General features: G+C 39.3%; 1 protein-coding gene across 1 annotated transcript in view; it reads right to left on the bottom strand.

Annotated features, from left to right (window-relative positions):
- The window catches only part of GALNT1 (polypeptide N-acetylgalactosaminyltransferase 1), a 55,797-nt gene that overhangs the window by 2,618 nt on the left and 29,157 nt on the right, over positions 1–24,022 (bottom strand). Inside the window, exons 4-10 of the mRNA XM_053360674.1 lie at positions 14,496–14,662; positions 11,583–11,790; positions 8,925–9,095; positions 7,781–7,898; positions 7,016–7,196; positions 5,488–5,627; positions 814–912 (exon numbers count right to left, since the gene is read on the bottom strand). Coding sequence (XP_053216649.1) covers positions 814–912; positions 5,488–5,627; positions 7,016–7,196; positions 7,781–7,898; positions 8,925–9,095; positions 11,583–11,790; positions 14,496–14,662 — 1,084 coding nt within the window. The remainder of the gene's footprint in view (positions 1–813; positions 913–5,487; positions 5,628–7,015; positions 7,197–7,780; positions 7,899–8,924; positions 9,096–11,582; positions 11,791–14,495; positions 14,663–24,022) is intronic.

The following is a 24,022-nucleotide window of genomic DNA, read 5'->3' as shown; positions in this document are numbered from 1 at the left end:
CACTTGGTGCTTGGATAGAGGGCAGGGCCGCTGCAGAACTTTCGTTCCAGGGCAATAGTTTTTTGAGGGGGAATCACAACTTTCCCCGCCATGTTGCCCAACAGCACCCATCCATGTCCTAAAACAAACAGGTCTACAGCATGAAACAGGATGATCTCCCTTTAGCTGCACAAGCTTGCAACCTCACAACAGTCAAATTAATATTATTCCAAGCAAGACCTACAGGAATCAAAGCATACTATAAAAAAGTTGTACAGTGCAATCCTATTTCCATTTAGAAGTAGGTCCCACTGAATTTAACAAGGCTTACTTCCCAGTAACTGTGGAACCATTTTTTGAGGTCAAGGGGCACATTGTCTTTGGGAGATGGTGACTGGAGCCACATACCACTGGCAGAAGGAGTGGCCAAATAAGTGGGGACACTCCTCTTTCTCCTCCATTCTCTCATTCCCCCACATATCTCACCCCTACCCCATCTCACACTCACAGATCTGTGTGCACACATATATGCACAAATACAATCACACATGTACACAGTCCTACAGATGCATACATTCTTGCATGACACTGTACACTCAAACATGCACGCACACACGCAAGCAAGCATACTGTCATGCAGACATATGCATGCACACTCCCCAAAACATTAATTTCCTCCGCACTCTGTGGCACATATGTGCACATATGTACACACAGTGCTCATGCATGCACACAGAGACATATGCACTCTCACATTCACATACACAATGACTTGTCAAATTATATACAGTTTAAAAATCTAAAATTTTAGTTATCAGAATTTTATATTGTTACCTGATTGCCACCCATCCCGTGACAATTAAAAATGCCAACTTTTTCATTTTCTTTCCTTGCCATGTTATCCAGACACTGATTTGTTTCCATGTTTCTTATCTGAAGACAAGAACAAAAATTCAGCACACTCCATTTGCTATACGTATTTACATTAGAAAGACAATCTGCATGCGAGCCTTGGAAATCACAAGCAAGAAAGCCTTTGCATATGTGCCCTGTTCAGTTACCCTGTCCATCCTATAAATACAAGACCGTATTTCTCCATATGAGACCTGTGGGTATAGGGCGGTATATAAATTGAAGAAATAATAATAATAATTATGAGCCGACCTGAGGCCATTCTTTGCAGGCCTCCTCCAGAAGAGGTCAAGAGGGTGGCAACACAAGAACAGGCCTTTTCTGCAGTGGCTTCCCATTTGTGGAATGCTCTCCCCAGGAGGCTTGCCTGACACCTTCATTATACATCTTTAGGCCAGGTGAAAACATTCCTCTTCAACCAGGCCTTGGCTGATAACATTTTATGTCATGTTAAATGTGCTTCCAAGAGGGTGGTGGTTATTGGTTTGTTTTCTTTTTTCTTGTTTTTATTATGCATTTTGCGTTTTTAATTTGTATTTTTATGCTGTGAACTGGCCTGAGATCTTTGGGTAAAGGGTGGTATACGAATTCAACAAACAAGCAAATAAATAATAGAGAGATCAGAAGCAGTCTTGAGGCTCTTTCCACACACCTTCTTTATGCCCTTCACTGTACACAACAAAGAACCAGAATGGAAGAGCAGAGAAATAGTGAATAAGCTGTGGCATGGGGGCCAAGTGCGGATGCAGCAGTATGCTTCCAAATCAAATTATCAAGGCAGCACACAGAGTTTTAAAAACCACCAATAAAACGAAAGGCATAAAATAGCAGCATGCTGTTCAAGAGCTATTTAGATCCTTAGACTCCTAAAAGTCCATAAAGAGCAATTAATCAGTGATGGCCCCTTGAAACATAATAGTCTTCAGTGTCTTATTATAGCTCACTTTTCCCCACTGCTTGAACTTTGGACCACTTGCCTCTCTCTCCATTTCTCTAGTCCACTGCTTTCTCTTATCTTTCTCTTCGGCTGCTCTACTCTACTACTTCTCCCCAACTGTCACCTAACTGACTTTTCCCTCCCCACATTCCAATGCTCTCCTTTTCAGTAAACCAGTATTCTAACAGTGTTTGTAGTGTTGCATAGTGGAAGCCGTGTTCTGAATCAGTTGAATTTTCCAGTCTTCCAAGGGAACCCCACATGGAATGCGTTACAGTACTGTAAACTTAACTTTAGTTAGGACATGGATAATATGGCCAGATTCTACACTTTCCCCAAGAATGGTTATAGCTTGTAGACCAGCTAAGTGACCCATGCCTGTCCAACATCTGAGATTTTAATAACACTAAGACTTATATCTTAAACTCATTGAACCCCTTATAAAAGCAAGGATATTCTTCTTTAGTCCAACAGATGTTTCAGAGTCAATGTGATTTTTAAAATGTGGAAACTTATCTAAAGCTTAGTGAAAATCAGTACAATTATTTAGACAACAACATGTGATCCTGAGAATCACGGAGTGGCAACTACGGCATTCATTCTAAATTATCAAATTAGTTTACCCTTAAGATGGGCGAGAGAGAGGAAGGGTAGGAGTCAAGATTACCTGTCCAACCTGAAATGGGATAGGATGATTAATCAGATCAAGCTAAACATTATAATAGCATTACTTAGCTTTGTTAATCCAAGATCAGATTCTAATCATCATTTTGGGTGTGACTCTAATGCCCTGTCTATATTCTTCCTTGGCTTCATTTTAGAGGCAAGCAACAGTCCTTTTATTCCACAAGGCAGTTGGGCTTGATTGACCAGAGAGTGTGTATCTTTACTGTTGGTTCTGCCTTTTAAATTAGTTAATTATAATATAGCATATAATGTAGGGCTGCTATTTTTAAGGAAAATCGCCAGTAACGACAATGCCAACATGGGTTGCCATAAGTCCAGATTTTCCCGGACATTTTAGCAATTTCTGCCCAGACACTGCTTCTGACTACAGTATTCAGGATATATCTGGGAAATTCTGGACATATAATGCATATAAAATTAATAAAATTCATCCCCAGGGAAATGCTTTTGATGTCCATTGGGAGGATCATTTTTATTGTTTCTTATTTTAATAATTGGGAATTCTAATGTTTATTATATATGTTGCAAACTGCCTTGTGAGGGTAGATACTCTGTATGGTAAGTTAAAGATTTATTAAATAAAATACAGGAGTTTTAAGTTGTTGTATGTTAACCACTTTGGGAATATTTGTATTAAGAGGCAGGTTTCTCCCTACCAGATTTAAAGATTTATTATGAAGCATCCTGTATCTGTTGGATTCGGGACTGGATTAAATTAGAAAACACAGATCTTTTAGATTTAGAAGGACATGAAAGTAGATTTGGTTGGCATGCGTATTTATGGTATAATAAAGGATTTTTTGCACAAAGGATTCCAGAACCACATACCGTATTTTTTGCTCTATAAGACTCACTTTTTCCCTCCTAAAAAGTAAGGGGAAATGTGTGTACGCCTTATGGAGCTAATGCAGGCTGCGCAGCTATCCAAGAAGCCAGAATAGCAAGAGGGATTGCTGCTTTTGCTGCGCAGCGATCCCTCTTGTTGTTCTGGCTTCTGAGAGTCAGAATATTTTTTTCTTGTTTTCCTCCTCCAAAAACTAGGTGCGTCTCATGGTCTGGTGTGTCTTATAGAGCGAAAAATACGGTAATAAGAAATGCAATTTTAAAAGTATGGGAGAGATGTAAGGATTTACAGTGGTACCTCTGGTTAAGTACTTAATTCGTTCTGGAGGCCCGTTCTTAACCTGAAACTGTTCTTAACCTGAAGCACCACTTTAGCTAATGGGGCCTCCTGCTGCCGCCGCACCGCCGGAGCACGATTTCTGTTCTCATCCTGAAGCAAAATTCTTAACCCGAGGTACTATTTCTGGGTTAGCAGAGTCTGTAACCTGAAGCGTATGTAAACCGAGGTACCACTGTATTAGAACAAAAGACACCATGGTGGATCTCACCGACAGAAGTAATATCAGTAAAAAAGGTTAGCATAAGGACTAAATGGCCAACGTACAGAGAGCTGTTAGCAGACGTGGATAATCAATTAAAGTTGAAAGATTTGAGGAAATTGGTGAGAAAGTAATAGATTGGTTACAACACTTTCAACTAAATGAAACTTTTAAAAATGACAAAAAGGATTTAGTTACACCATATCAAGATTTCAAAGAGAAATGGTGGAGGATAATATAAAATTACTGTCGAAAATTTGCTGTTGGAATGGAAAAATAAAGACGAAGAGGTTAAGTGTGTAATGAAGTGGGCAAAGGATCTGGGACATAATATACAAGTGAATGATTGGGGGGAAACTGTGGATCTCAAATTTACTGAATGTATCACACTTAAAGAGAACTATATGAAAATGATGTATCGGTGGTATATAACACCGATTAAACTTGCTAAAATGTATAAAACAAGCTCTAATAAGTGCTGGAAATGCAGAGAAAAAGAGGGTACATTCTATCATATGTGATGGGAATGTAAGCTTATTAAAAGCTACTGGGAAATGATATATAATGAATTGAAGAGAATGTTTAAACTTTAAAAACAAAAAAACAAAAAAACCAGAAGCATTTTTATTAGGTGTAACAGGAACAGAATTTCCCAAAGAACAGAAGAAATTATTTATGTATGCCACAACAGCAGCCCAGATCCTGTTAGCCCAAAGATGGAAAGAAGAACAGTCGCCAACAACAGAAGAATGGCAAATAAAATATGGAATATGCAGAAATGGCAAAACTGACGGCAAAACTCAGAGACTTTGACAATGAGAAGTTTTTTAAAAAATGGGGAAAAACTTATTGTATATGTGCAGAAATATTGTAAACAAGTTGGTACATTGGCAGGGTTCGATTAAGCACTTGTAAGCAGTAAGGAACTAGAAAATGTTAAGGAGTAAAAACTGGATAAAAATGATAACAAAATGCAGAGAATGATGTAAGATGTAAAGAATCAGTAGAAGGGGTGGAAGGAAGTCTTGAGGTTTAAAGGCTTGTAAATAGTAGGATTCCTTATTAGAAGTTCAAATGTTAGATTGTGGTTTGATTTTTGTATCCTTATTTTGTTGTTTACTATCTGTGAAAATTAATAAAAATTTATTTACGAAAAAGGCAGTACAGAAACATGCTGAACATAATAACAGAAAAAGAACTTGTTCTGATAAAACAAGCTTTTCCTCTTTAGAATCCCTGCTACACCACTAGCCTGTGGTTACTTAAGTTTAGAAGCTGTTAGCACAGTGCACATTAACAGCAGCATGTAAATTCCCTGTTTCTGGAAAAGAATTTCCTTCCAAGTATTAATTTAGATTTTATATGACCTAAGGATTTGAATTCTTATATTACAGCATTACAGAAAGACTTACACACGGGAGAAATAAATCTGCTTTAATCTTATTACCCAAACTTTAAAGCTTTGCACATTAGAAAAAAGCACAGGTGTGCCGTTCACACACATTTTTTTGCTTCAACGCTTGAGGCATATTAAAGAATTCTACAGTTAATTAAGAGTTCGCAAAACTGTATGGGTCTTAAAATTGTTACCTCTCCCAAAGAGAAATAGAGTCGTGGTATTTGGGAATCAGGATAAACAGTCTCCAGGTACCAGGAAAAAGGTTTGCACTGCAGCTTGTGTCTAAGTCCAAGTCGTGATGATATGTCTCCATAATCTACCTTTGTAACCCCTGCAGAGAGTTGCATCTCAGTTAGTTACAGTTTTAATTGAATAAATACAGTAATAGATTACCTGCACAAAAATTAGACTGGCTGAGAAGAGTAATCTTTACACAGATCTTTGAGGACAGGTTCTAGGTATCTTACTATCACAAGGAAGTCTTACAACCAGTTTTATCTGAAACTGTGAGGCCGCATCAATTTCTTATCTACAGACCAATTTCCATGAAAATTGCTTACAGAGCTAAAGTAAAGGTAAAGGTACCCCTGCCCGTACGAGCCAGTCTTGACAGACTCTGGGGTTGTGCGCCCATCTCACTCAAGAGGCCGGGGGCCAGCGCTGTCCGGAGACACTTCCGGGTCACGTGGCCAGCGTGACAAAGCTGCATCTGGCGAGCCAGCGCAGCACACGGAAATGCCGTTTACCTTCCCGCCAGTAAGCGGTCCCTATTTATCTACTTGCACCCAGGGGTGCTTTCGAACTGCTAGGTTGGCAGGCGCTGGGACTGAGCAGCGGGAGCGCACCCCGCCACGGGGATTCGAACCGCCGACCTTTCGATCGGCAAGCCCTAGGCGCTGAGGCTTTTACCCACAGCGCCACCCGCGTCCCACAGCGCCACCCGTGTTACAAATGAACATTTAATATAAGGTAGCAGGAGTCTGAATATTCCAAGGAAATTGCAACCAAACAGGGTAGTTTTGGTACAGTCTTTGAATTATACCTAAAGATGCTACTTTATTTGAGCCCCGTAACAGCACAAGTATCTTGAAGAGTACAGCACAGAAATGTTTATAGAATCTAGTTCAACCTTCTGCTTAATGTAGGAAATCTAGAGCTATAGCATCTGCAATACATGGCTGTCTAGCTTCAACCTGGAGTCTTCCAGTGAGAGAGCCCGCCATCCCTAGGTACATGGCTCTATTGTTGGATTACTCTTACTGAAGTTTCTCCTAATGTTCAACTGAAATCTCTACTTCTGCAGATCTATTCCTGCTGCTTGGGAGTAGCAGAGATTCCTTTCTATTGTGTGACAGCCCTTCGGTCCCTTCAAACCTTCTGCTCTCATGGCTAAACATACACAGTTCATATAACCATTTCTCATATGATGTCTCATCAATCCCACAGACCACCTTGGTTGCCCTCTAATTTTTCTACATCCTATTCACAGTCCTCCTCCATAATTGGACACAATACTCCAAAGATGAGGTCTTAGTATAAAATGAATTGTAACTATTATTTCTCATGAGATGGAAACTATGGTTTCTATTAATGCAGCCTAAAACTGCATTAGCATCACATTTCAGAGCCAGGTGAATCAATAGTCGGAGCAGAAGATGGCTTTATACATTCACCGTATCAGTTTAAGACACTATATTATGCTGAAGATTCCTTGCTTACCTGGGGAAATTATGTAGAAGAAATTCTTGAATCCATCCATCCAAACTTCTGCAAGTCGTCTATTATTTTTATTAATAATCTGTCCTGTGCCTCCTGGGAAAGTGTAAGGAGTGGCTTTTCGAAAAACGTGTCCAACATGCGAACATGTCACAATTTCCAAAGTTCCCCCACACTGCCAAATCTGAAAAAGTCAAGAGTTCACCATAAACATATTTCTATTGTCTTTTAGAAAAAAGGTTCTGATTACTATGCAAACAATAACTGCATAAGTAATAATTATGCATTATAATTTTACTAATTATATTTAAATTATATTTGCACATCACTCTTGACCAGTGGATATCACCCTTCACCATTTCATGGAGAACTCATCACAGATGTCCCACTTCCAGCCCATGTGAAATCATATCCAGATTACGTAGCAAGACCATTCTGTTGCAGCAAGGACATTGGGCACCTACCAGTATTACTGAAACATCATAATGGTAGCATGGCAGCTCTACCCAAGTTTAACTATTCTTCAGTCAACTGCACATGCAGATACTGGGATGTCCTGGAGCTTTTGATCAGAGCTGTGAACCATGTGCTTTGCAGTACTGCACCAGAGCACTCTGGCAAAGCAGCTGTTATCTCTCTTCCCTGAATTTGTTTTTAATTTTAAAAAATATTCTATCGTTGAAAGATAGCATTTGCATCTTTTCTCTGGTAACATGTCTACCATAAGCTAAGCTGCAGTACCTGGGAATAAAAATGAAGTTTACTTACTCTGAATGAAATTTCTAGATTTTCTCCTCCCCATATATCCATTCCTGCGTCGTATGTCCCAATTTCTTGAAAATAGTCCCTATCTATAGAAAAAAGGCCTCCTGCCATTGTAGGCGTCCTAAAGGAATATGAAAATGTTTGAAATCCAACTCTGACATTTATTATTACATTTATTACTCTTAGCAGTGAACACTATCCCAACCAAAATATAGCTAAAATTGGGCCAGAGGGTGAAAAAGAGGGAGGCATTTGCCAGTCTGGGAGTACAGGAAGGCAGCACAGATTTGAAGGATAAGGTATGTTGCAGCATCCTGAACTGCATCTAATGCCAGTCCAACTCAGAACATAATATCAATAAAATTAATACATTAACTTAGGTCCATTAATTTCCATAGGCAGTATCCAGTTAAGCAATTATGTTTGCATGAGCACTTCCTCTCCTTGTGCACCCCATAACCATGCTATGGAGGGTTGGGGAAAACCCCCAGATCATGTTTAAGGAAGACGTTCTCTTATGCCAAAACAGTGTTGTTTCACTGCCGCAGGTTTAGGAAAGGTGGCATACTAATCACTAACTTGAAATGGACCTCCCTGTCCAAACTACAGTGGTAACTCGGGTTACAGATGCTTCAGGTTACAGATACTTCAGGTTACAGACTCCGCTAACCCAGAAATAGTACCTCGGGTTAAGAACTTTGCTTCAGGATGAGAACAGAAATCGCACAGCAGCAGCGCAGCGGCAGTGGGAGGCCCCATTAGCTAAAGTGGTGCTTCAGGTTAAGAACAGTTTTAGGTTAAGAATGGACCTCTGGAACGAATTAAGTTCTTAACCCGAGGTACCACTGTAGATGCTCACAGTTAAGGGAGAACACACTTCCTAGTGTTCAACCTGCAATTACTTATTACTAAGAGTTGTATGATCTACCTGTTTCAGAAGGCTTTCTAAGATGTGTCTTAATTTGCTGGTTTTTTAAAAAATCAAGTTAATGGTTGCTGATTACATATCATATTTCCCTCACAGTTCCTTGCACCTTCAGAGTTCTTTTTAATGTAGAAATGGACTTAGGAACTGAGTAAACCTGGATTGTATTATTAGACACATGCATGAAGGGATATCCCAATAATGCTCATCGGCTCCCTTTACCTGACTGGAAGGGTTCTGTCACCTTTCCTTCGGTCCATTTCTCTCTGCGGAACAGGATACCACCGGAAATTCAACTTCCAGTTGAATCCACCATAAGTCATATCAGAACCTGCCATATATTCAAATGTATCATCGCTGATTACATCAATAATTGGACAAACTACTGTTCTCCTAAAGAAAGAAAAGGCATAGACCATTAGAAAAGGCAAGAATACAGGAACAAAATACAGCCCTCGTTACATACAATATCAGCCCTATACCACAAATTGAGCATCTCATTTCCTGTTCATCTCTGAAAAAGTTTCAGTTTTAGTACATGGTAGGCATGATCCAGCTCATGTTAAGTATCTACAAGTGTCTTTGAACTAGCTTCAGATATTTCAATGGGGCTTAAAAGGTTCGCTTTTGTCCGGCTCATGCTCACTTTATACCACAGCAACATAGAATACAAGAAACTATGCTATGTTATTAAACAAAGTAATGATCAAACACTTGAAATAGTCCTTTATCTGCAAGAGCTGTCACTTCTATTCTACATGGGGTGAAGGGTAGATAAGAAATCTTATAAATAATAGATGGAAAGGAGATGCATTTCCAGCCAAGGATGAATGGCAGGCAAAATTAATGGGCTACGCAGAAATGGCTAAGCTTACTGGACCAATAAGGAACCAAGATGAGGGAAGTTTTAAAAAAGAATGGGGAAATTATCTGGTGTATTTTAAAAATCATTGCAAACAGTTAACTGCATTAGCAGGATTAACTGAAGATGAGCAGTTAAACTATTAACCTTTTCAAAGTTGAGAGTAACAATTATAAGGAGTTATAGGGGAGATGCATAAATCAAAAGTGAAAATAGAAGAAATCACAGAAAGGGGGGGAGGGATCCAGGTTTCAACAGGAAATATTAAACAATGAAGTGAAAATTTTATCTAAAATGTATAAATTATTATTAGAGTGGTATACAAAGGATGAAGAGGTTAAATCGGTTATGATTCAGTGGGCCAAAGATTTTGGATATAATATTCAATTTGACGATTGGATAAAATTGTGGAAGGAAGGAATGAAGTTTACTGCATGTACTACAATAAAGGAAAATGTTATGAAAATGATATATAGATGGTATATAACACCAGTAAAGTTAGGTAAGATGTATAAGGTGAGCAATAAATGTCGGAAATGTCAGGAAAAAGAAGGAACATTTTATCATATGTGGTGGGAGTGTAAAAAAGTGAAATGTTTTTGGGAAATGATCTATAATGAGATAAAGAAAATGTTGAAATATACGTTTGTTAAGAAACCAGAAACATTTATTTTAGGAATATTAGGTTATGAGATGAAAAAGAAGGATGCGAAGGTATTTTTATATGCAGTAACAGCAGCTAGAATTTTATTGGCCCAGAAGTGGAAACAAGAAGAAACGCCTACGATGGAAGAATGGAGAATGAAACTGATGGAATACGCAGAACTGGATAAGTTAACAGGGAGGATTCGGAACCAACGAAACCAGAGATTTACTGAGGACTGGAATAAATTTACAGAATATATTAAAAATATATGTGACAAACAGTTAACGTTTGTAAGTTTTCAAGAAGCTTTGTGAGAATTAATGGTAGAAATATTGCTTTAAAAATATGATAAGGTAAATAATGATATAGTGCAATATTAAATTGAGAAATGTAGAAAAAAGTGAAAATACGGAGAATTGTCAGACATGCTGATGGAAGTCCAAAAAGAAGCAGTTGGTGATAATTAGATGTTAAATTTTGCATAAATTTATGTTGGAAAATTAATAAAAATTATTTTAAAAAGAAAGGGGGGAGGGAAGTCAAACTATGATGTATGTATGTGTGATGAGGTATTGGTTATTGTAAAACTGGAAATTGGGAAAAAATTAAAAGAAGAAAGAAGAAATCTTAGAAATTAAATAATGAAGGATAGTAGATTGAAGCTCAAATTAACCACATTCAAAAGTGTTCTCTCTCTAAACAAAGTATTTGTATTCAGAGCCAGATGGGGTCATAGCCCCTAGCAGTTAGGGCAGGAAAATCCTTAAATGAAACAAAGGTTTAACTTGGTAGAAGTTTGCTTGATTTCCGGAGAAACATGCTGAAAGGCATGAGCATAACACAGAAAACAACAATAGTAACAGGCTATGGCAGGATATCTGAGGTATCACAGTTATTAATTATACATATAGTTGTACAGTGGTACCTCTGTTTAAGAACAGTCCAGTTTAAGAACAATTTGGTTTACAAACTCCGCAAAACCAGAAACAGTGTCTTGGTTCGATAACTTTACCTCGGTCTAAGAACGGAATCCGAACAGTGGAAGGGCACCGCCGGTGGGAGGCCTCATTAGGGAAAGTGTGCCTCAGTTTAAGAACAGTTTTGGTTTAAGAACGGACTTCCGGAATGGATTACGTTCGTAAACTGAGGTACCACTGTATCTGCAATACATCCATACTGCATTTGAAGACTACCAAGGTCTGCCACTGCTCTTTAATTAATCCTTTGTGCAAATATTCTTCTACTAAAAATTTCTCACATTCTAAGGATTAATAAAGTTTACCCACTATGCCCATGGATGAGTTGCGCTTAAAAAAACAGATTAGCTGCATTAGTCAGTATTAACCTTTAACATGTTTTATAAAATAACCACCTGTCTAATTTTATCCGTGCTAGCAGTGGCTCCAGCCATCCTACTGTACATTCACAATGAGCATCTAAAAAGGTGATGACTTGGCCTTTAGAAGCAGCAGCTCCTTTCAATCTGGCTCTGATCAGTCCAGAACGCTGCTCCATTCGAATCACATAAACTGGTACTCGTAATTTCTTCACATAGTTCTCCAAGGGTCTCTTCAAGAACTCTAAAAAGTATGGCAAGCGAAAGATAAAATAAATGTAGCATTCAAGCTACATATACACTCATAATTTTAGTAAGAACTCTTAAAATGGCTTATGTCTAAATGAACTCTCAACAAGAATAGTCAAAAGGGGGCAGAACAATCCAGATATCAACACTAAATTTAAGACTGAATATACTATGAATACTCTGCAATAACAGAACCAGGACACACACATTATGCTCCAAATTGCAGATTTTAATGGAAGATTAAAACTCTCTTTTTCTGATTCAGGATGGTGACTTTTTCCACATGTAAGCAAAACAACTAATCGGTATTTATCCACTATTTTTCTTCTAAATGAAAAATTAGCACTTTTAAATTATGTGAGGAGTAAGTATTGTATTCTTGATGTTTCTTTTTCCAGTGCAAAAGTGAAATATTATGCAAATCTACTGGGAATATGGCAGCAGCAGATACAAAGGTAAAGCTGAATGTTTGCTTTATTCAGTTCAACCAACTGATGCTAAAATTTGAAACCCAGATTAGGAAATCTTTGTAGAAGCCTAATTTCCTACTTACAGAGTATTTAACCAGCATGTAAACAGAGGTTGCATTTTCTGCCTGCATCCTTCAGTTTGATAAACTTCAAACCCAATTTCTTTTAAACAAAGTTCCATGTGAGTCACAGAAGCACCATCAAGGAAAACATTAATATAGTACTATGCAGCTATGTACAACTTGAAGAGTCAGGTATACATGGTTTCAGAGTACTATACTATACACAGTACTATACACAGTTTACTTAAGTACTCTAAAACTCTTAGGGACACGGGTGGCACTGTGGTCTAAACCATTGAGCTGATCAGAAGGTCGGCGGTTCTAATCCCCATGACGGGGTGAGCTCCTGTTGCTCAGTCCCAGCTCCTGCCAACCTAGCAGTTCAAAAGCACGTCAAAGTGCAAGTAGATAAATAAGTACCCCTCTGGCGGGAAGGTAAACGGCGTTTCCGTGCACTGCTCTGGTTTCACCAGAAACAGCTTAGTCATGCTGGCCACATGACCCAGAAAAACTGTCTGCGGACAAACGTCGGCTCCCTCGGCCAGTAAAGTGAGATGAGCGCCGCAACCCCACAATCGTTCGCGACTGGACTTAACTGTCAGGGGTGCATTACCAGGTTTTACCTTTATAAAACTCTTAAAAGTAAAGCTCACATAACAGCTTTTTATTCCAACACTGCTTCAATGAAGAAATCCATAATAATACTAATTCTACATAAAGGCAAAAGAATTCTCTTAAGAAGCAGGTTCAGCACCATTCCAAAGGAAAAACAGAATGTTGGATGCACTGTACTTATCAATATGGCAAAATCCAACTAAAAAGTGATTTAGAGATTAAACAAGCACTATTTAATGAATATTCATTTCATGCATGTTTGAGCATTAAGGGCACCCTAGGTTATTTGAAGAGTGTGATTTACTTTACCCTGGCATAGAGTAATCTCTATTTCAACATATGCAGTCTGTGAAGTGTTCAAAGGACTGCTTCCAGTGGGTAGCTTTAATGAATTCATTAAATTCAAAAGAGTGAATGTTATGTACCTGTATGGATAATGCTTTTAGCACAGAGAAGCATGGATTATATATTATCTTATATACTTGCTATACAAGTTTATATAAGGGCTATGGTAAGTAAAAAATTGATGATTACAAACAGGGTTCAAAAATTTTGTGCCTAAAAATTCTCCATTTGTCAGCACCTCAAAAAGTCTAGGTGCCACTTTTTGTGCCTGGCTGACTCTCAAGGATTACTGAAATGTATGTGCTTTGAAGCTTCAAAGTATATGTTAAGGATAGACAATATGTTAAGGAGTTTACCAATAAAGAGTAGAGTGTTTTGAAAAATGAAGTATGGTACCAATATTTTTATGGTAAACACCAAATTAAACATGTATTAACAATTTCTGTTACAAATGTGATATTAACAATATCTCACTTATGAGAATTGTGTATTAGTTCATGCTTATTAAAATAATAAATAGAAAGTGTTGCTGCCCCACCCCAAAATGGCAACTAGACATTCTTGTTTTGGCGCCCACAACCCAAGTTCCAGGAGCCATTTCGCTCCTAGCTTTTCTATCCCAGTTTTTAATACCGATTACAAAACCACCTAAAAGAATCAGGTTGCTTTTTAAAATTGATTTTTTTAAAGTGTGAATACTGCATTTCTCTTAACTAATAATGAATTCCATATTAAACAACCTGTATACAAGCACATTAGTGCTATGATTACTCAAAAACAGGTGCGGGGAACCAATGATCTATGGATCTATTTAGATCTTCCAGGCCGCTTTGGTCAAGCACTGTGGACCTGCCATCATATATGATGTCAGATTTAGGGAAAGTAAAAAAGACCTGGCCCAGCCAAAATGGGGTTTGCAGACCTGCAAAAGTTATGCACAAAGTGTTTTACAACACCGCACTTCCCCACTACTATCTATAACTTGAATCAATTCCTCTACCAGATGCATCTGACTTAAAGAAGGCTTTCTCAAATATAAATATTTACACTCTACCTATCAAAACAGGCATTTCATTTTCACCTGATGAAAACTGCTCTAATCTGTCCAGTAACTACAGTCATATCAGCAACCGGCATTTAATTTTTGTTTGCTACTCAGTTTTTTGAATTCATGCAATATGCCCAAACTGCACCTTATGCAATCTTACCTCTTTCACTAGCATCATCTACCAGAATAATTTCTTCCAGCATGTGTCGCGGTGACCGGTTGATGACACTATGTACAGTTCGCAAGAGAGTACTCCAAGCTTCATTGTGAAAGACAATTACAACACTTGTTGCAGGAAGGTTATCTGGATATACTTTTGTCTTACACCTAAGACAAAACACAAATAAAGCAAAGCAGTAATAAGTGAACCATTTATTATTACATTTGAATAAAAAAAATATTCTCTAATATTCTCTTTATATTAAAAAATATAAGGTAGGGACAAGGAGAACTTCCCTGGGGACGGAGTTTCATCAATGGATTGTCATCCCTGAAAAGGCCCTTTCCCCAAGCATTTAGCAATAGACCCTTGTTCACTGATGCATTCAGAACTCACCTGTAAAAATGCCCTTTGGCCCATGCTACACTAGCCATTTCAATTGACTACTTCAACTGAAACACTGAAGCAAGAAGGCTGTAATAGCATTAACTTGCATAGGTCATCAATGAATGCACAAGAAAATTATGGGCACAATTAACTGTGTGAAACATGCTTCATGCAGAATAGAATGTCCGGATGCAGAATGAATTTCCTGACAAGTCTACTGCTCAATTAAAATAGTTCTTACACATGAAGAGGATTTCCAGGTTATGGCTAAAGATTGCAAAGAGTAATCCTTTATAATTAATCAAAGAGTAGCTGAAGATGCCATTGGTGACCTCACCACCATCAACGCTCCAAGCACTGAGTGAACCACCGTATCAGAAACTCTGGCCCAATAACAGCTAATCAGAACAGCACTACAACTTGCAAAGTACTGGATCAAGCTCTACATACACAAGAGGCAGAAACAGTCTTGAAGGAGGCAGACCAGTATCTCAAATGTTATTCTAACAATGGGGTTTCGCAATATCTGTAATGCTACCCATCCTAGAGAAGTGCTTTCAGGATGCTGGTATTTCTAAAGAACTATATTCGTCTGCCACACTAAGTACGTTCTTAGTGCCTTGATCCAAAAGGTTCTCCATTTTGCCTATGAAGATATATTAAGCTGAGTTTTAGATACCCCGCACAAGAAAGCAGCAAATGCACCTCAGGTCTCCTCCATTAGCATGGAATATAGCCGCTCCTATTACACCCATGAAAACGGTGTAAGACCCCAAGAATATGCAAACAGCTTCCTTCCTGTCCAGTTTCAAATGTACTACTTATCCTAGAAACCTATTCTCCCAGTCTCATGAGACAACAGTTCCCCCTGGTAGAGAAGTGCACCTCAAAAACCCCAGTATCCATCAAATGCAAAAGAGGATCACAATTTGTTTGCTAACAAAAAGTCTTTTTGTTAGTGAGCCTGGAAGCTCCTTACAAGGAAAATTAAACTGTTTGGCTTTTAACCAGTTAAACTAACTTACATGCCACAAAACATCAAGTAGCTTTGACAACTCTGAAAGGAGAGGACGTTCTCATTCAAGTGGAAAAGAACTTACAATCTAATAAAGAGAAGCTATCGCCGACAGTTAGAATGTACGGTAATCTTTTCAGTATATTTAAGAATATAGAATATTCTGTTAAAGCAGCATCCCAGTAACAAAATGGTTTAAAATTAAAGGAATTGAGTACTGCACTAGTTGCCCTGGTTTAAGACATACTGACACATATTTCAAAGTTCTGTTACTTACAGTTATTATTAAAAAGAAAGCCACAATAATTTCAGTAGGAAAGGCAAGCAGCCTTCAAATCTGGATAGGAACTCAAAGGACAGGGTATTTTCAAACTCCCCACAAGAAAAGGAAATTGGTGAACCTGTGCATCAAGCAGAGAGCTGTGTTTTTTTCTGTTTTTTTCTGCTAGAAGTGAAGAACTGATTGAGTCAGGATTGAGAACTGGTGAAGCAGAATAGATTACAATATGTCAAGGCATGAAAGGCAGTCCTTGATATTTTGATACTTTGACTATTGTTTCTATTGACTGAGGTAAATGTGGGGATGCATCCTATTAGCCAAAAAATATTGAATAGATTAAAATATACAATGCATGGTAGCTACACACACAGTAGTTGAAATCCCCTCCCCACAGCAAGACAAGACAAATGAAGCTGCTGCCTGGCTGACCAAGACAGACCTTTACAAAAACAGATTTGATAGGATGATCATGAGAACCATTTAAATTCCAAGTCACAATATAGTAATGTGGAGACGTGGAAAAGGGCTTCCATACAGCAGGCTCTTCTGGCTGTATGAGAAAACTTCTGAAGCTCCTTTAGTGCCTGCAGCAACACTAACCTGCTTTATTATTCTAGTTATAACATATATTTAAAGCCACCTAGCTGTGAAGCAGAGGTATGGTCAAACCTTCATTCCTGAACGGCTTAGTTGCTGAACAAATCGGCTCCCGAACACCGCAAACCCGGAAGTAAGTGTTCTGGTTTGCGAATGTTTTTTGGAAGTTGAACGTCCAACGCAGCTTCCGCTTGAGTGCAGGAAGCTCCTGCAGCCAATCGGAAGCCGCGCCTTGGTTTTCAAATGGTTCCAGGAGTCGAACGGACTTCCGGAATGGATTCAGTTTGAGAACCAAGGTACCACTGTATAAGATTCTTAATCTAGGAGGAAATGTCTATGTAGATCACCTAAAACGCAATAAAATATTCTACAGCAGTCTTCAAAGACCCAGTGTCTTGAGCTGGCTCTCTGTTAACAGCAGAATAAGGTTAACAAAGGACCACTGGCATCCAATTAGACAGTCCAATAAGACATTTCAAGTCTAAAGATACCCTAGTGGCTAATCAACCAATACTCAACTGATTACATTCTATGTACCCACAAACAGGTAAAGTTCCTCAATTGTGATTACCATGGATTATCGGAAGCAGAACTTGTCAAAACTGCTAATAATTCCAGGCAACCCTTAGACGAGGCCAAGCATGTCACTGGTTCAAAATAGTTCAAAAATGCCACAAATGGAAAAAGTACTGCAGGAAATACGTAACACACACACACACACACACACACACACACACACACACTCCCCAAGGTATATTTTATAGATGTACAGCACAATCTTATATACATCATAGGAGCCAACTCCTAGGGGCCAAGGGGGCTTTGGCCCACCAATAAAATATTTGAAGGGGCCAGGGGCCGCCCAAGGTTGATGGGCATTGCTATTCAAATATTGTGAGTGTGTTATGTCATTTATCGATTGTGGGGTGGGGCTAACCTGGGCCCCCACAATATTTCATTCAAGTTGGCACCCTTGTTAATACATATCTACTCAAAATAAGTCACAATGAAGTAAGTGGGACATTATCCCATATAAATGGGCACAGGACTGCATCTAAAAGACATGAAGCGTTCACTGAAATTTTGTTCCATACAGGATATATCAAACTTGAACGCCTGTTTTGTAATCCAACCCAACAGGCAACATGATAACAATGAACTTAATTGCCAATAGTTCAGAAAACAGGCACAAGACAAATGCATAGTGGAACATTTCCTGAAGAAACAGCAGGGCTAAACAGCAATACTTTTAAGAAAATTGATAGGAATTTGTATGTTAAGTCTCCAAGAGACACTACTCCATCTAGTAGCCTATGTATACTAAATCTTTTCAGCATCCACACACTGGTTTGTAGTCAAGTTCAAGTCTGACCTTAACAGTTATTTCATAATTTACCTGACATCAAGAGAATGAAATTTTCCTCTCTTCTGATATAAGAAAGTTGCAATAGCTCATGATTCAAGTAGAAATCTTCTTTAGACCCTAGAAACAAAATCCAAAATGGTCCTTAAAACCATTGTGGTTAGAGATTCAAGCAGAATGCATATAAAGAAAGTTCTGAAGATTTTCTGGTGCTTATGGCATAAGCCAGCTGCCCCCCAAGAGAGCTTTCTGGTGAAAAACTTAAAAATCTGTTCTTTGCCGTATAAAATTATTTTACATGTTAACTAGATGAAGGCTGAAATACCAGACTGTATGTATTAGTAAAAGATGTTACAAATCTAGGATATGTAAAGTTAGTTACTTTTGAGAAGAAAAATAAAAAAGATTTAGACTTCTGGCTTTTTTCTAGGAAAATCCACTTTTAAAATGTAGGTGCCTAAAGAAAATCCTAGGTCAATTCCGTCATGGGCTCCAAACATGGAGTATTGCTGTGTATTTAAGAGAAGCAACTTTTAAGAATCTCCACTTCTCCTCTAGGACGGAAGTTCCTAGAAAGAACAAGAAGCACAGTGGACTGATGTATTAGCATCTCCTTTGCTTGCGATCAACTAGGAATGTTGGAGGCTGCTATCATCAGTTTACTTTATTGTCAGGGCTTTTTTTTCAGCCAGAACTCACTGAAACTCAGTTCCAACACCTCTCAGGTAGGCGCCATTGTCATTGTAAGAAAACAAGGCAGGCATTCATGGTGAGTTCCGGCACCTCTTTTTCTAGAAAAATAGCACTCCTTATTGTGAAACCTACTTAAAATCTACTTCAAAGCCAAACCTTGTGTGGGTCTTGAGCAACCATAACTCTAAACATTGGAGGTGATGTTCCTATCATCCTTCTTACTAATACATTACCTCCACAGAGGTTATCGAAGTACACACTTTAAGACATTTTGGTTGGTCTCGTAAAGCTATTGCCCTAATGAGGATTTTTGAATTTTTATTGTGGGCCAAAATGGATACTTTTGGTGTTATAGCTGCTTTACCTTTCCCAGAATCACCTGAAATATTATCTAAAAGCATACGGAAAAGAGAGCACACAAGAGAAATAAGCATGAATTTTTGAATGAATGCACATCAAGACTGGGGAGAGGATAACACCCTACCAATGGAATAAACCTCAAGCCACAGATGCATTCAACTTTGGGGTTGTGGACAAGACAAAATCTGGCATCCAAAGATCAAAATCATCCATCAAAACCTTTTCCACTGGAGACTTCAGAAAACGTCCAAAAGATCACTCAATTCATACAACTGAAAATATATTACATAATCACTAGTGGGATAATATTCTTCATTTTTTACATGGAATTCCAAATTAAATTAAATGGCTCTGAATGCAAAAAATCAAGATTTAAAGTTAAGGATTAGATGTGCACATTAGACCAGACAAAAAAGACTTCATCAAAGTATTTTCAAAACATTACTTTTACTAGATCAGATCAACGTGCTTAATAATTATGCTAATTACAAAAAAATAGTTCATTCCATTGTTTCACAATAGTAATTAACTTTTTAAAGGCACATATGCTCAGTAGGTAGACCGCCTTAGAAACATAATGGGTATTAACCAAGATGCAAGACCTTGTTCATACAACTAAATAAAAACACAATCCATACATAACTAATTTAATGTATGCGAAAAGTCCAAAATAGAGTTGTATATCCACGCACAAGTTAAAAACAAGATGTGTCTCCAAGCGAGTTTTACATACCCTGATCTAAGAGTATGGGCAGCACTCAAGTGACAGTGTTGCTGAGCAGGTGATTTTGATAACTTTTTGTACTGCTTTTCAACTTTAAAATGAAAATATAAACCAAAGAACAAAAAAACCTATCAGATATGAACAGCAGAATCAAACAATTCAACTACCAAAGGAGGAACAGAAAAGAAAAGCTTTTAACCTGCCTCAAGAAAGAAAGGATAGTCATACAAATCTAAGGGTGGATATAAAAACATACCAGGTCTGCAACAGAGAAGGCACCATTTCTTGCAAAGACTAATCAAGCCTTCACATGTGATCTTTAGCATAGCTTTGTTAGTAGATGATGGTGATTTATTTTGTACCCTGCCCATCTGACTAGGTCACCGCAGCTACTCTAGGTGGCTTCCAACAGAATTTACAAATACAAACACACATCAGATATTAAAAACTTCCTGATACAGGGCTGCCTTCAGATGCCTCCAGAAGGTGCTCCTTCAGGTATGAAGGGCCAAAGCCATTTAGGGCTTTAAAGGTCAGCATCAACACTTTAAATAGTGCTCGGAAACATACTGGGAGCCAGTGTAGATCTTTTATGACCGGTGTTACATGGTCCCAGCAGCCACTCCCAGTCACCTGTCTGGCAGCAGCATTCTGGATTAGTTGTAGATTCCGATTCACTTTCAAAGGTAGAGCACATTGCAGTAGTTCAAGGGGGAGATAACTCGAGCATATACCACTCTGGTCTCAGCCAACATGCCAGATGGGGCCGGTAAATAGCTGCCCTGGACACAGAATTGACCTGTGCCTCCATGGGCAGCTGTGAGTCCAAAATGACTCCCAGGCTGCGCACCTGGTCCTACAATGCCACAGTTACTCCATTCAGGACCATGGAGTCCCCCACACCACCCACTGAACATAGGGGGAGATAGTTAGAACTTTTGTATCTTTTAAAAAGATGCCTGAATCTCTCCCTTCACCTGAATCATCTTTCATCTATTGGTAGATTCTGCCCCTTTTGTAGGTGAGATGTTCCTTTTTACCTAGATTCAGTCTGAGCTGAGATTGGAAAGACTTGCAGATCAGAGAAAAACTTCATGCAGAACAAAGCTGCCCACCCCCTGTCCCTCGGAAACAGTACTTCTGTCTTGTCGAGATCTACTGACTGCCATCCATCCTACAACTACCTCCAGACACTCACACAGGATGTTCACTGCCTTCACTTATGAGAGGTAGAGCTGGGTATCATTCACATACTGGTGAACACCCAGCTCAAATCCCCTGGTGATCTCTCCCAGTAGTTTCATACAGATGTTGAAAAGCATGGGGAGGTGAGTGCCCAGGGGTCCGAACACTCATCTCCCAACATCACTTTCTGGATACGGCCCAGAAGGAGCAGTACCACTAGACCTATATGGTCCAGAAGGATACCATGGCCAATGGTGTCAATAGTTGCTGAGAGATCCAGCAGAACCAGGAAAGTTTTCACCTCTTTCCCTGGCCTGCAAGAGATCATCAACCAGTGTGACCAGGGCAATTTCAGACCCAGGTTGGGGTCCAAATGGTCTTCATCCTCCAGACATGCTTGGAATTATTCCACAACCACTCGCTCAATCACCTTGCCAAGGAATGGAAGATTTGAGACTGGGTGATGACTGGCTATAGTGGCCAGGTCCATAAATGGCTTTTTAAAAGAAGCGTTTTAATAACCGTCTCTTTAAGGGGTTCTGGGAAGACTCTCTTATAGAGGGAGGAATTCACACACACACCCCACACCCCATTGCCCAGCCCTGTCTTGCTCACTATTATGAACCAGGACAGGCAAGTGTCACGAAGACAAGTGGCATGTTTCACTGGTTACACTGGCAAGCAGCCTGTCCACATCTTTGGGGGCAACAGGTCAGAAGGAGCAGTTATTCTGAGATAATCAAGACCCAAACAATTAGGAGTTTATAAAAGATGAAAACCAGCTCTAGAATTGGGCTCAGAAATACCTTGCTTGCCATGATTTGTGAGAAGAGGGAGTGGAGGGTTGCCTCCTGCAATAGTTGATTTCATTGACTGCCACTTATTTGAAAAGCCTATGCACTTATAGCCCCAGCTGTTAAATTAAGCTGACAAAATTCCATTCACAGTGCTTTGTATGCACCTGATCCAGCAATACTAGAATCGGAAATTTGAACTTACCATGAAGTTCCTTACTGTTTGTGTTTATAGACCAGGCAGCATTCATCCTGCCTTTCTAATTGGTTCCTATTACTCACATAAGCTTACATCAAATAAACTCCTGCAATTCATAATACAAAATATGTAACACCCAAACATTACAAAAATACTTTAAAAGGCAGAGTCAAAGACTTTGTGACCTATCTAGAAGGAACACTCTCAGAGTCAAGGCTTACTTCAGTATCCTCCAGCAACATGAGGCACAAAACATTGCCATTTTTCTAGAAAAGAGGTGCTGGAAGTCACCATAAACACATCCCTTGTTCTTATAACGGCAATGGCGCCCACTGGAGAGGTGCCAGAGTTAAGTTATGGTGATGTTCCAGCTGAAAAAAAGCCCTGGACACAAAGGACAATTCCTAAAGCAGGGGCAAATAGCCAATCAGGGAATTAGGAGATGGGATAAAGGAAGGTGTCAGAAGGCAGAACAGAGGGGTTTCTTATGGAAACCTTGATCTACTCTGGCTATGAACCTTGTACTCACTGGAACTGAACTCAAGGGTGGTCTGCCTGCCCTCCTACAATAGGGGTTGCCAGTTTTTTTGAGCCAAGCCTATATGGAATGTTGAGCAACTGCCATGAGTGCTGCTTATAAAGATGTCTGACATGCCTTTTAAGACTTGGGTCAGAGCCCTTGATGTAAGACACCCTAGATAAAAGCCATCTATGATAGAAGCAAAGGAGGGAATAACTGGTTGACATTTGTGCCAGTGTTGGAGAACCTTACTAGTGGATGCACCAAGTAAGGCCAACATATCTGTATCACTGCAGAGGAGCAAACCTCTTTCCAGCTCTGCAAGATCTGAACACCATGGTCTCTGTGGCTATCGTGAAGCCAACAGAACCACCTCCATCCCCAGTGTTCTCACCTTAAGGAGGACACTTGGAAAAACAGGGGGAAAGAAAACAAGCAGCCCTTTTGACCTCAGAACCAATAAAGAATCAGGCACTTCTGGATCTTAGAACCTGGTTGTTTACTCAAGCACCCCATCTGTTCATGATCACCCTGAAAACCTCTTGGTGGAGTCCATTCTTCCAATCTTTCTTCTGGCAGTTGAGCCAGTCTGTCTGAGTATTAAATATATTCTCATTCTCCACTGCAGTAGACAGCTGATTTTTAAAAAACTGTGTAGTAGTCAAAACATGCAGCAGTGAATTTTTTTACTTGATGAGGAAACCATGGCAGACTAGACAATTGAAAGCAGTGTCCTAGATTCCCTTGCCCTTCACTGGAGCTCTAACCAGAAAAATGCCCAACTATGAATATGCATGGAGCCTCTTGATTCCTAGGCACGCAACTAGGGCTGCAGTCAGCTCTGTAAAAGCCCCAGAAGCAGAGGGCAAGGCAAAGAGATGAAGCCTTGGAATTGGTTTATATCACACACAAAATGGGGAAAGCAGCTGAAACTGAAGCATAGAAATGTGCAAATTGGCTTCTGCCTGGTCTACAAATGGCATGAAGTCCCTTGGGCAGATTTCTGTGAGAAACTGAGGCTGAATCATGACAGGATGGTGTTGCTGTGGGTGAGAAATTTGGGGTGTAAGAATTGGGTAGACAGCCAGTTTTGGAAAGTGTCACAATCTCCTTGAAGGAACATGTACATAACTTGGGTATAATGGTACCTCGGGTTACATACGCTTCAGGTTAAATACGCTTCAGGTTACAGACTCCGCTAACCCAGAAATATTACCTCAGGTTAAGAACTTTGCTTCAGGATGAGAACAGAAATCGTGCAGTGGCGGCGCAGGAGGTCCCATTAGCTAAAGTGGTGCTTCAGGTTAAGAACAGTTTCAGGTTAAGAACAGACCTCCAGAACGAATTAAGTTCTTAACCTGAGGTACCACTGTACTTGATTCAGTATTGTCACTGGTTCCCCAAGTAGTA

Source organism: Podarcis raffonei, chromosome 13 (genome assembly GCF_027172205.1).
Source record: "Podarcis raffonei isolate rPodRaf1 chromosome 13, rPodRaf1.pri, whole genome shotgun sequence".
Lineage (NCBI taxonomy): Eukaryota > Metazoa > Chordata > Lepidosauria > Squamata > Lacertidae > Podarcis > Podarcis raffonei.
This window is presented reverse-complemented; position numbering and strand designations above follow the sequence as displayed.